This window comes from Somniosus microcephalus, chromosome 9, assembly GCF_052327205.1.
Source record: "Somniosus microcephalus isolate GS21.2 chromosome 9, FLI_Smic_1.0, whole genome shotgun sequence".
In the NCBI taxonomy this organism is placed as follows: Eukaryota; Metazoa; Chordata; class Chondrichthyes; order Squaliformes; family Somniosidae; genus Somniosus; species Somniosus microcephalus.
In genome coordinates this window covers 198358296-198371717 of record NC_140995.1, presented here as the reverse complement: position 1 = coordinate 198371717, position 13422 = coordinate 198358296, and the positions used below count along the sequence as shown (strand labels likewise).

Sequence of the window (13422 nt, the reverse complement as noted above, 5' to 3'; positions counted from 1 at the left end):
ATACCCTTTCATTGTGTACATAAAATTGTATTGGCATTATAAAGAAAAACACTGGCCTGAAAAAGAACTTGGATTTATATAAAACCTTTTATGCCCTCTGGATATCCCAAAAAACTTCACGGCCAATTAATTACTTTTGAAATGTAGTCACTGTTGTTTGGTAGGCAAACATAGTAGCTAATTTGCATACCACAAGGTCACACAAACAGCAGTAAAATGAATAACCAGTTAATCTGTTTTGATTATGTTGGTTAGGAGATTGTTGGCCAGGATACACGGAGATCCCACAGTTCTTCAAAAATACACTATAGCATCTTTTTTCTATCCACCTGAATAGGCTGGCAGTGTCTCAGTTTAACATCATCCCAAAAACAGCACCCCTGACAATATAGCATGTCCTCTATTGCACTGAAATGTCAACCTGGATTATACATTCAAAGTGCCAGAGTTGGGCCTGAATCAGTAATCTTCTGACTCAGGTGAAAGTGCTGACACATGAATTAATAAAAAATGTAGGCATTGGCACTATAATTAAAGTCAGGCAGAAAAAAATTCTTGTGACATTTCTGAGAGTAACTCTGACTCGACGAATTTTTTGACTTTGGGTTTTTTCAATGATTTTTTTTAAAAGGAAGTTCAGTGTTGTTTCTCTATATTGGACAGCTCTGATTTCATATTAGCACAGGCACACTTGCTGTTAGATAATCATTGAATGTGAATTCTCTCTCATGAGCTATTAATACAAAATGTTGCAGAATTCTCATGAATATATTCATCAGCTATCTCCGTACGTGAATTTAATATAAACATTGGCTTTAGTCTTCAAAGATGTGAATCAAACACAGGTAGTTTGAAGATTCTATGACCTTTTTGAGAAAAGCATTAAAAGTTTCATGTAACATTTTGGTTAGTAATATTTTCCAGCTGTCAATTATATCTCTGGAGAATATCACCAAAAGACTGCATAGCATTCCTTTGTGCAGATCTTCCACATCTTATCAACTGAAAATCTAGGTGCCAGTGAAATGCCAGTGCATTTCGATGAACCGAATTCCTTTGATAGGCATTCATTAATTGTTTTATAATTTCGTGAAATAATGCAAGTTTAATACTGTTTTGTATAAAAGAAAATGTAATTTAATGTTGGCTCAAGATTCCAGTTAAAGGTTAGAAAGTTGTTTCAGGAATTTTTTTTGTAAATTTTCCCCCCTCTTGAAAGGGCAGACTTTTGTTGGGATATTCCACATGGCTGACAGCGCTCCAGTACTTTGTTCATTCTTCACAAGACACATACAGATGAGGAAGGCCATTCATCCCATGTTAGCTCATCCATGTAGAAAATGAAACTTGCTTTTCCCCACCCCATTACATCACCATCAGTATCTTGAGAGTACCTACTACCTGACCCAGAAGATCATTCAAAGTTTTGACCATTGTGTGTGAAGAAGTTCTCCCTGGAGTCTGACCTACATTATATTTTCACCAGTTCAAAGATGTGCGGGTTAGGTAGATTGGCTATGATAAATTGACCCTTAGTGTTAGGGGGATTAAATACGTGGGGTTACGGGGATCGGGTGGGATATGTGTCAGTGCAGGCTCGATGGGCCGAAATGGCCTCTATCTGCACTGTGGGGTTTCTGTGATTTCTGTGTGACATCCTTCCCCCCCCCCCCCCCCCCCTTGTAGTGTCTTGGCGTACCTAGAAATAGTGCTCCGAGTTTACCTTATTTCTGCTGTTGCTGCCTTTCAAGGCTAAAATGTCTGAGTTTCTCCAATCTTTTCTCATAATGCGATCCCTTTGACATCGGGGTGCCTGGTTTATATGTGAACTTAGACAGTGAGTGCTGGCAGATTCTGTGGCCTTGGAAAGCATCAGTGACGGAGGCCAATCCTGTACTTACCCAAAAATCACCTGCACTTTCTGTCGGTGGTCGCTGGAACGCTTTTTATATTTTCCTTGCCCTAACCTGGGCGCTCTTTTCAATTCTGTGTTCCAGCATCTGCCCCATCTGAAATCAGCTAACTCAGCAGGGAAGTAGGAATCAAACGTGGGACCTTCCAATCGGTATGGCATAGTGTTGCATCCGGCTTTACCTACACAACCATCAGGGAGTCGACTTAGACAGTTCCATTTGTGACTTTCTGTTTGCCACAGCTAGTAAATTTAATAGAGAGATTAATAGTTTGAGCTACATTCCCTTTTACTATTTGTTTTCAACATATTTACCAAGATGTCAACATCTGGAAAAGAAGCTAAAATGTTGTTGAATGACTTCTGTGTGTAGTTGGTCAATTTTCAAAACCATGCAGCAAATTATTATAAAATTTAAGACATTCTTTTTAACTTTTACAGTGTTTCGAGGCTTATTTTTGTGAGGCATCTGGGTGGTGTTTTAGCTGTTGCTAATATCAGAGGAGGAGGAGAATATGGAGAGACCTGGCACAAAGGTAAGACAGTTATCATAAGTCTGTGCATGTTGTACAAACTCTTTACATTTCATATGCATTTTATTTTTCTCTTGGGTGTTGGACTGCTTTTTTTATTCTTGGGTTTCATTGTATAGCCGACTTGATCCTATATCGTGTAATCAGCAGATGTAGAGTGTGGAATACATACCAGGAAATAATTGGGCTATGATTTTGAACAGTTGAGATAAACCCAGTTCACATTGTTAGGTCTCCAAATGGAAGTCCCTTCGCCTTCCAATATATGTCTTCTGTTGCTAAGCCATTCTGAATCTATCGAAACAATTTATCATCTAGTCCAGGAGCCTTAATCTTCTGAGTCTCAAAGAACTTTGTTAAACACCTTTTTAAAAATCCAAAATAAAAACAAAAAATGCTGGAAATACTCAGCAGGTCAGGCAGCATCTGTGGAGAGAGAAACAGAATTAACGTTTCAGGTCGATGACCCTTCGTCAGAACTGGAACGTTAACTCTGTTTCTCTCTCCACAGGTGCTGCCTGACCACCTGAGTATTTCCAACATTTTCTGGTTTTCAGATTTCCAGCATCTGTAGTATTTTGCTTTTGTTTTAAAAATCCAAGTAAGCTACTAGATTACCTTTGTCCACAAGCTTAGTTACCTCCTCAAAGAATTTCAATGGTTTGTAAGGCTTCTAAAACCATGCTGACTGCTCCCTGCAATACCTGTGCTCTTTTTAGATTTTTATTTGTAGCCTCTCTTAAAATACCTTCAAGCATTTTGACTCACTGTGGACGTTGGACTAATAGCACTATAATTCCTGGGTTCGTGCCTTACATCTTTTTGAATATTGGAACTACATTTACTGTCCTTGGGGACTTATAGTGCTCTGAAAAATATCAATGAAATAATTGCTGTCTCGGTTTTTGTGCTTTAGAATCATAGAATGGTTACAGCACAGAAGGAGGCCATTTGACCTGTCGAGCCCATGCCGGCTCTCTGCAGGAGCACTTCAGCTAGTCCTACTCCCCATTGCTTGTTTGTTAGTTGACTTGTTTTCCTTTTTGAATTGGTGATTTGTTTATTTATATTGATTTTACCATCTGTATTTGTTAATATTTTATATTCCTGCAAACATTTATAAATGATAAAAATAGTCATTTGCATTGGTGACTACTTGTAGGCATTCTTTATTGATACTAGCTAAATGGTTTTCATATGTGGAAAGGTTTCTTACCCAAACTTTTTTTGTTTGATATATAGCAGTTCTCAAGGCCTATGCAGAATTGTATGAAAAATATAAAACACGTGTTTTTTCAAAGACCAGAGCATTCTGATATAGGTTCCACGCAGTTCACAAAAAATTGTGTTTGCCAAATCCAGTGTGATGAGCTCTTAAGTAAAGGAGACAGTAGACTTCACTGTTGCATCTTTTCTTTTGCCTACTTTTTTTTACTGTCTTAGCAAAAAATTTAATAGGGGTTTGGACTGGAAATGGACAGTATACATTGACATCACTGGTGAGCAACAAGTGTGTTTTATGATAATCTCCTTGGCATAGTGGTTAGCACTGTTGCCTCACAGCGCCAGGGACCCGGGTTCGAATCCGGCCTCGGGTGACTGTCTGTGTGGAGTTTGCACATTCTCCCCGTGTTTGCGTGGGTTTCCTCCGGGTGCTCCGGTTTCCTCCCACAGTCCAAAGATGTGCGGGTTAGGATGATTGGCTACGATAAATTGACCCTTAGTGTTAGGGGGATTAAATACGTGGGGTTACGAGGATCGGGTGGGATATGTGTCGGTGCAGGCTCGATGGGCCGAAATGGCCTCTATCTGCACTGTGGGGTTTCTGTGATTCTGTGATGTCACTTAAGTATGTCCTCCTGATTTCAAGAAATAGATATTCTTTGAGCCCCAGTAAACAGTGCTTCAAATTTCTATCTAAATTACGTAAGTAAAATCTGTATTACCCACTTCACTCCGTACTTGCCGTGCTCTCCTATTCTACATGACCCTCCTGATCCCTTGACTCACGCCCAGCTCAGCTCCTTGCCACTCAACTGCCCCGCCTCAGCTCAGGACTCGCCAATATAGTCAAATACTGCCTCTCCTCGGGCATTGTTCCCCCACTTTAAAAACATCCATCATCCACCCATTCCATAAAAAGCTTACCCTTGACCACTTTGTCCACTTAAACTACCACCCCACCTCTAACCTCCTTTTCCTCTCACCACCCCACTCTGCCTACCTCTCTCATCACAATTTGTTTGCAACCCTTTGCTCTGACATCTGTCCATCTCAAAGCACCAAGAGTGTCTTGGTCAAGTTCACTGACTATATTCTGTGTGATTGTGATAGTGGTGCATTGTTCCTCCTCAACTTCACTGCAGCCTTGGGCACTGCTAACCACACCATCCGCCTTCACCACCTTGATCCATCTCCATGGGACTGTTCTCCTGTAGTTCCATTCTTGCCTGACCTAAAGTTGCCTTTACATCTCTGGCAAATGCTTCATCTCCCATATCCGTAAGTATGGAATCAGTGTTCACATGTATGCCAACGATACCGAGCTTTACCGCTTCACTTCTATTCTTGATTGCACCACTGTCGCTGTGCTAGCGGACTGCCTTACTGACATCAACTTGTGAAGTCATAGTTTTTTGTAGCTCAGCGTCAACAAGATCACAGCCATCCTGTGTGGCTCCTACCAGAAACACTGTTCCTAGCCCCAATTCTATTCCCCTCCTTGGGTACCTACTCAACCCAAAAGTGGGTAAACTCGGTGTCTTGGTCAACCTTGAGCTTAACTTGAAACCTCGCATCCAAGCCATCAATATTACCTATTTCCACCTCTTAAACATCACCCATCCTCCACCCTTACTTTGTCTCCACTGCAGCTGAAACTCATCCACACCTTTGTCACCTCCAGACTTGACTTTTTCCAATATCAGCCTCGCCAGCCCCAACTTACACAAGCTCCCGTTCATCCAGAAGTCAACCACCCACACCCCGTTCACCAATCAATCGCTCTGATCTTTATCAACCTGCACTGACTTTTCTCCCAGTGCACTGACTTCAAAATCCTCATCTTTAAATCCCTTCATGACATTGCCCCTCGCTGAGCCCATCTGCCTGCCAACACCCTCCATTCATCCATTACTGGCCTCCTGCAAGTTCTCTGCCCTTCCCCCTATTCTGCCATCAGTGGCAGAGTCATCAATCATCTTGCCCCACATTCTGGAGCTCCTTCGCTAAATCACTCTGTCTCACTACATATCTCGCCACCTTCAAAATCCTCCATAAAATCTACCTCTTCACCAGTTACTTTGCCCACCTCTGCTTGTTTACCTCCTGTTACTGCTCAAGTCTGATATCCAACTGTGAAATGCCTCGAGACATTTTGCAAGATTAAAGGTTCTATATAAATGAAAGTTTCTTTGGTTGGTGTAGTTCAGCAACCATATGATTTTTACACCAAGTGGTCATTCTTCAAATGTGAGCCCAGACGTTAAACGTCACACGCTATTCATCGTGAAGACATCACAACTAACCCTGATCCTGTTCTCTCCTGGTCTCCGCATATGCATTTTTTCCAGCAGGGGTTACTGGAGAGCGAATGGGAGCAAAATCCCTAGCTCATTGTTATTTTTTCCCCTATCTCTAGTTTAGGGACACTGAGATCAACTATAGCACCCCAACATACGAGATAAGCCAACTCAGTAGACTGTTACCTGGGAGCTACTGATCTGTACCGAAATGGCTCTCATCAAAGTCACAAATAACATCCTTTGTGACTGTGACAAAGGTAAACTATCCGTCCTCGTCCTTCTCGACCTGTTGCAGCCTTTGACACGGTTGACCACTCCATCCTCCTCCAACGCCTCTCCACCATCGTCCAGCTAGGTGGGACTGCACTCGCCTGGTTCCATTCTTACGTATCTAATCGTAGTCAGAAAATCACCTGGAATGGCTTCTCTTCCCGATCCTGCATCGTTACCTCTGGTGTTCCCCAAGGATCTATCCTTTCCTATTTCTCATCTACATGCTGCCCCTTGGCAGCAGCACCCGAAAATACGGCGTCAGTTTCCACATGTATGCTGACGACACCCAGCTCTACCTCACCACCATTTCTCTCGACCCCTCCATGGTCTCTAACTTGTCAGACTGCTTGTCTGACATCCAGTTCTGGATGAGCAGAAATTTTCTTCAATTAAATATTGGGAAGACCGAAGCCATTGTCTTCGATCCCTGCCACAAACTCCGTTCCCTAGCCTCTGAACCCATCCCACTCCCTTGTATCTGTCTGAGGCTGAACCAGACTGTTCGCAACCTTGGTGTCCTATTTGACCGAAATGAGCTTCCGATCACGTATCCGCGGCATAAGTAAGACTGCCTATTTACACTTCCGTAACATTGCCCGTCTCCGCCCTTGCCTCAGTTTATCTGCTGCTGAGACCCTCATCCATGCCTTTGTTACCTCTAGACTTGACTATCTCAACGCACTCCTGGCTGGCCTCCCACATTTTACCCTATGTAAACTTGAGGTCATCCAAAACTTGGCTGCCCGTGTCCTAACTTGCACCAAGTCCTGTTCACCCATCCTGTGCTCGCTGACCTCCATTGGCCCTCGGTTAAGCAACGCCTCGATTTCAAAATTCTCATCCTTGTTTTCCTCTCCCTCCATGGCCTCGCCTCTCCCTTTCTCTGTAATCTCCTTCAGCCCCACAACCCCCCGAGATATCTGCGCTCCTCTAATTCTGCCCCCTTGAGCATCCCTGACACTAATCGCTCCACCATTGGTGGCCGTGCCTTCTGTTGCCTAGGCCCTAAGCTCTGGAATTCCCTCTCTGCCTCTCTACCTCTCTTTCCTCCTTTTAAGACGCTCCTTAAAACCTACCTCTTTGACCAAGTTTTCGGTCATCTGCCCTAATTTCTTCTTATGTGGCCCGGTGCCAAATTTTTGTCTTATAACACTCCTGTGAAGTGCCTTGGGACGTTTTACTACGTTAAAGGCGCTATATAAATACAAGTTGTTGTAAGGCTCAGTGCAACCCAGATTGTGCCTTTATCCACTAGGCCATTGGAGAGCCGGGTAGTACCATACTTAACTGCTATTGTCGCTATTTTGCTGATTGCCATTTTGAAAAAACCTTGCTTTAAAAAAAATCCTGCTGTGTATGCATAATGTTGAATAGTGAGCATTTTGTGCAACTACAGTAAAGTCTTTCTGCAATAGATCCATGTCTTGTGGTCTATTTTGCAGGGATTTGTAAAATATCAAACAAATGGCTTGACTTAGTAAAGAATGAGCAATAAAGGCCGGAGAAGGTTATGTCAGCAGAACGTGAATTGAACTATTTGATAGTTGGTGGATTCATGAGGAACCTTCTATTTATACCATGAAAAAAATGTCAGTGAAGAAAGCCTGATCATTTTCTATTTAAACAAAGCTTTAGCATGGCAGCTCACTTTTGCAACGATGTGCTCAAAGCTTTTGAGTGCTATGATCAGGCATGCACGGTTAATGAGCCATGTTACGTTCAAAGGGTTTCAGAACTACTTTGTGCCCTTTGAAGAGAGAGGACGTGCCCTCCCCTCCCCTGAACTTTCCTTCCCCTTTAATTTTCTGGCTCCTCTGAATAAAGAACTAATGCACAAGCTTACAGGAGATACTTATTAAAGAACAAGATGGATGTAGGTGATGTTGTGATGTAAATGATGTTGAAGCATCTTAAAAGGTCGACATCTTTTGTGATTATCCCGATTGTCAACCTGGGGTTAACTCTGGCATGTCAAAGAATGCTCCCATTAATAGAATGGTGATGCCTTACCATGTAGGCAATCTAACTTCTAATGTTTCATTCCTTGTCTGTTTCTGTTGTTCTGGAACCAGAACCATTGTAAGTTGATGTTAAAACTTCTGTTCTTGCATACTTATGTTAAATAACTCAATTGATTTTATTTATATATAAACCTGTATTCATGCAGATACGCTTCATTTTATTTTAATTATTTGTGTCAGTGCTCAGTTTTCTACTCATCTGACTATTTTCCAATCCTGTCTTTCCCACATTACAACAGTGACTGCATTTTGTAAAGTACTTAATTGCCTGTAAAGCTCTTTGAGGTCGTGAAAGGTGCTATATAAATGCAAGTCTTCCTTCCTAATGTAATTCTACAAATAGGGAATTCCCGTGATCCTGCAGCATTTCTGATATAATAGTTTGTGGAGCTTCCATCTCCTGTTATTACATTTCCAGTTAGTGTGCAGTGCTCGAATGGAAAATCAATTTTTGTGGTATGCTGAAGTGTTCTAATTGCTGTGCACTTTCCTGTTTCTCAGCACCATGAGATCATTGAGCAGTCCAATTAAAGGACTTGTCATCTTTAAATGTAGCAAGGATTATTTTATTATATTGTAGCATAAATTATAAGCTTGTGTGTGATGTTTTTCTGACCAAATAGTTCATAATACTCCCTGACAAATATTAACCAGCTGTCTAAATTAGTATTGTTGTTTCTTTCAAAATTAATAAAAACGTTTGTTCTGAGTTGCTTAAGACTCAGATTCTGGTGCAACCATTCAAACAGTGTAGTTTTATTTGATCTTTGAAGTCCAGAAATAGCTTAGAGGCGCTGATTTCGGGGCAGGAAATCGCCATTAAGCCCAATAAGTCCACAAAAAGCAGGACAAATCCAATCCAGCCAATTACCGCCCCATCAGTCTACTCTCAATCAGCAAAGTGATGGAAGGTGTCGTCGACAGTGCTATCAAGCAGCACTTACTCACCAATAACCTGTTCACCAATATAAAAACAGAAAATGCTGGAGGTGCTCAGTTTGGGTTCTGCCAAGACCACTCTGCTCCAGACCTCATTACAGCCTTGGTCCAAACATGGACAAAAGAGCTGAATTCCAGAGGTGAGAGTGACTGCCCTTGACATCAAGGAGCACTAGTAAAACTGAAGTCAGTGGGAATCGGGGGGGGCGGGGGGAACTCTCCACTGGCTGGAGTCATACCTAGCACAAAGGAAGATGGTTGTGGTGGTTGGAGGTCAATCATCACAACTGCAGGAGTTCCTCAGGGCAGTGTCCTAGGCTCAACCATCTTTAGCTGCTTCATCAATGACCTTCCCTCCATCATAAGGTCAGAAGTGGGGATGTTCGCTGATGATTGCACAGTGTTCAGTTTCATTCACAACACCACAGATAATGAAGCAGTCCATGCCCGTGTGCAGCAAGACCTGGACGACATTCGGGCTTGGGCTGATAAGTGGCAAGTAACATTCGCGCCCTTTGACATTCAACGGCATTACCATTGCCGAATCCCCCACCGTCAACATCCTGGGGGGGTCACCATTGTCCAGAAACTTAACTGGACCAGCCATATAAATACTGTGGCAGCAAGAGTAGGTCAGAGGCTAGGTATTCTGTGGCGAGTGTCTCACCTCCTGACTCCTCAAAGCCTTTCGACAAGGCACAAATCAGGAGTGTGATGGAACTCCACTTGCCTGGATGAGTGCAGCTCCAGCAACACTCAAGAAGCTCAACACCATCAAGGGCAAAGCAGCCCGCTTGATTGTCAAAATCCTGGAACGCCCTCCCTAACAGCACTCTGGGAGTACCTTCACTGCATGGACTGCAGCAGTTAAAGAAGGCGGCTCACCACCACCTTCTCAAGGGCAATTAGTGATGGGCAATAAATGCTGGCCTTGCCAGTGACGCCCACATCACTGGAACAAAATTTTAAAAAGCCAGTCCCTTTTCCAAAAATCCATCCCACTTCTCACCATATGCTTCAATCCCTTCTCTCTGCATAAACCCATGTAACTGTCTCTTGAACCTATTTATACTATCTGTTTCAGTGTCCAAAGCAGAGTATCTTATTCCACAACTCTCTTATTCGTTGGGTGAAAAAGTACTGCCTGACTTCCCTTTTCCTTATTTTTAATGAGTGTCCCTTGTTTTTTGTACCCTTCACCAATGTGAACAATTTGCATGGATCATTTTGCCAATTCCCCTCACAATCTTAAAGTTAAATTGGGAACCTTGAAATCTCTCCTCTAAAGAAAACATTCCCAGCTTCCTTAATTTTTCCAGGGCGATCTTTGTTGCTTACTTCTAGCCCTCCACAGCAGTCATTTCTTTCCTATGATCAGTTGACAAGAACTGCAAACCAATACCTTAATTTGCCTCTTTTTACTGCAGCTGAACATTGATGTTTGTTTCAAATACTTATCCATTATAACCTCTAGATCCCATTCCTGACCAGCATGCTGTTCCATTCAACACATATTTCTGCATTTGGAGCCACGTGGGCACCTTGGGTCCAGCAGGAGTCTGGCTGCTGCGTATGCAGCGCTACCTGGGATTCAGTCAGATGGTACTAACCACTGCACTCTGTGGGGCAGGGACTGGGCCACTCCTGTGTTAAGTCAGGAAGGAAGCAGGTCAAAGCAGAAGTCAAGAAGTGGGAAAGTCCAGGTACATAAACATGATACTGTACTAAGATAACAACTGCTGGATTATCCTGTAGTGCAGTAATGTTGACATACATTTACTGCCAGGTTACCGTTGACAAAGTAGCGTGGTAATTACTGCTACTCTGCATTGTCCCTTTGTAATTAAGCACAGCTCTAACAAAATAAATGAAAATGAGCAAAACATTAATTAAAGCTCGTAATTGGCCAGATCTCATTTGAGTAAGCAAGACATGTATTGTGTGGTTTTGGTCTTTTAAAATGATAAAATATGTCATCATAAAGTCAAATTGGAAGTAGGGTTTAATCCTTTTTACATCTTCTACTGATGCATGTTTATGGTTACATTATTTTTCACTTAAGCACAAATCTGACATGAAGCATTTCACTGTAGGGCTGCCTTATCCCTCATTATGATGTAGTGTGGTCAGTCTAATTTAGGGCTGCTTTTTAAAATAAAATTCCAGTTTGAATATTATATGACGCACTTGAGGTGAAGCTGTTAATCGTTTGAGTAATTTTACTGATACTGCACATTAGGCAACATTTTGAACAAATTGGCAACAGACAAGCTGCTTTCTACATGCATGAATTAAAGAAATAGAGACCAAAAAGGTGATGAAGCATTGTGTCTCCCAGAACACTCAGCTGTTAGATTGTCTGATGTTAGCAAACGTTTCCCAACAACTGCATTATTTTGGTTAAAGAACAAAACAATGGCGTGATGTTTATCCGACTGGGTAGTGGTAAATAGTGATGACCCTCGGGATCATTATTGGGACAATTGCTTTTCTCAAAATATATATATATGTATGTAAATGATCTGGACTTGTGCCCTCTATATGCAATATTAAAATTTGCAACCAAATTGGAAGTGTGGTTATTGTGAAGAGCTCTAGAAGTGACTTCATCAGAACAAAGACAGGTTAGTAGATTGGACAGATAGATATTGGATAAAATTTAATGCAGAGAAATGTGAACATAAGAAATAGGAGCAGGAGTCGGCCATTTGGCCCCTCGAGCCTGCTCCGCCATTCAATAAGATCATGGCTGATCTTCTACCTCAACTCCACTTTCCTGCACTATCCCCATATCCCTTGATTCCCTTAATATCCAAAAATCTATCGATCTCTGTCTTGAATATACTCAACGACTGAGCCTCCACAGCCCTCTGGGGTAGAGAATTCCAAAGATTCACCACTCTCTGAATGAAGAAATTTCTCCTCATTTCAGTCCTAAATGGTCGACCCCTTATTCTGAGACTGTGACCCCTGGTTCTAGACTCCCCAGCCAGGGGAAACGTTCTCCCTGCATCTACCCTGTCAAGCCCTGTAAGAATTTTGTATGTTTCAATGAGATCCAGAAGCGATGCATTCTGGAAAGGAATTAAGATGGTGCTGGGATGAAGGACTTTGGTTATAAGGAGAGGTTGGAGAAACTGGGATTCTTTTTACCAGAACAAAAATTAAGAGGAGATCTGATAAGGTTGTTCAAAATTGAGGAGTTTTGATGAGGTAAATTGGGAACAATTATTTCTAGTGGTTGCTGAGTTGATAAATAGACTGTATAAATTAAAGATCATCACCAAAAGAATGAAGGGAGTGGTTAGGAGAATGCTTTCTTACGCAGAAGGTCGTTGAGACATGAATTGCCCTACCAGAAACCATGATGAAAGTAAAATCCACAACAGCTTTTAAAAGAGGATTGGGTAGGTATTCGACAAGAAAAAATTTAAAGGGGAAAGAGCAGGGGAATGGGACGGAGTAAATTGCTCGTTCTGGTTTGAGATTTCTTTGTATGATGTTAGCTGCTTAACCCACACATCCACCCCCCACCCTGACCCCCTCTCAACCACCACCACCACCTCCCAGCTTGATGCTGCGAATTTACCTGCCTTGTATTGAGACTGCAAGTGCAGGCCATTTATATATAACAGGAACCGGAGTAAAAGAAAGATAGAACTTGCATTTATATAGCACCTTTCACAACCTCAGGACATCCCAAAGCGCTTTACAGTCATTGAGGTACTTTTGTTGAAGTATAGTCACTGTTATGTAGATAACACGGCAGCCAATTTGCGCACAGCAAGCTACCACAAACAGCAGTGTAATGATAACCAAATAATCTGCTTTTAGTGATGTTGGTTGAGGGATAAATATTAACCAGGACACTGGGGGGAACTCCCCCGCTCTTCTTTGAAAGTGCCATGGGATCTTTTATGTCCACCTGAGAGGGCAGGCGGTGCTTGGTTTAACCTCTCATCTGAAAGACGGGTAGGCAGCTGGAGGGGTGCTGGGTCCTCCCCACGTCCCAGAAAGATATTTAAGTTGCCCCCATCAGCACTTTTTTCTTTGGCAGTCCAAACCACAATCCCAGCCTGGGCCCCCAGGTGTGGGACTCACTTCTGCCCTTTCACCAGCCAGTACTCTCTCGTCAAATTACAGTATGCAGACGACGCTTGCGTCTGCGCTCACTTGGAGGTCGAACTCCAAACCATCGTCAACACCTTCACCGAAGCATA

The 13422-nt window shown here is 42.4% G+C and overlaps 1 protein-coding gene across 4 annotated transcripts in view; it reads left to right on the top strand.

Annotated features, from left to right (window-relative positions):
- LOC147112936 (prolyl endopeptidase-like) overlaps positions 1-13422 on the top strand; it is a 136529-nt gene that overhangs the window by 110501 nt on the left and 12606 nt on the right. For 3 of the 4 annotated variants that reach the window (XM_085997724.1, XM_085997725.1, XM_085997723.1), the window contains one exon: positions 2354-2448. In XM_085997724.1, the coding sequence (XP_085853850.1) occupies positions 2354-2448 (95 nt within the window). Of the gene's footprint in view, positions 1-2353; positions 2449-10676; positions 11850-13422 lie in introns of those variants that run through there. The other variant, XM_085997726.1, reaches the window with a different exon arrangement.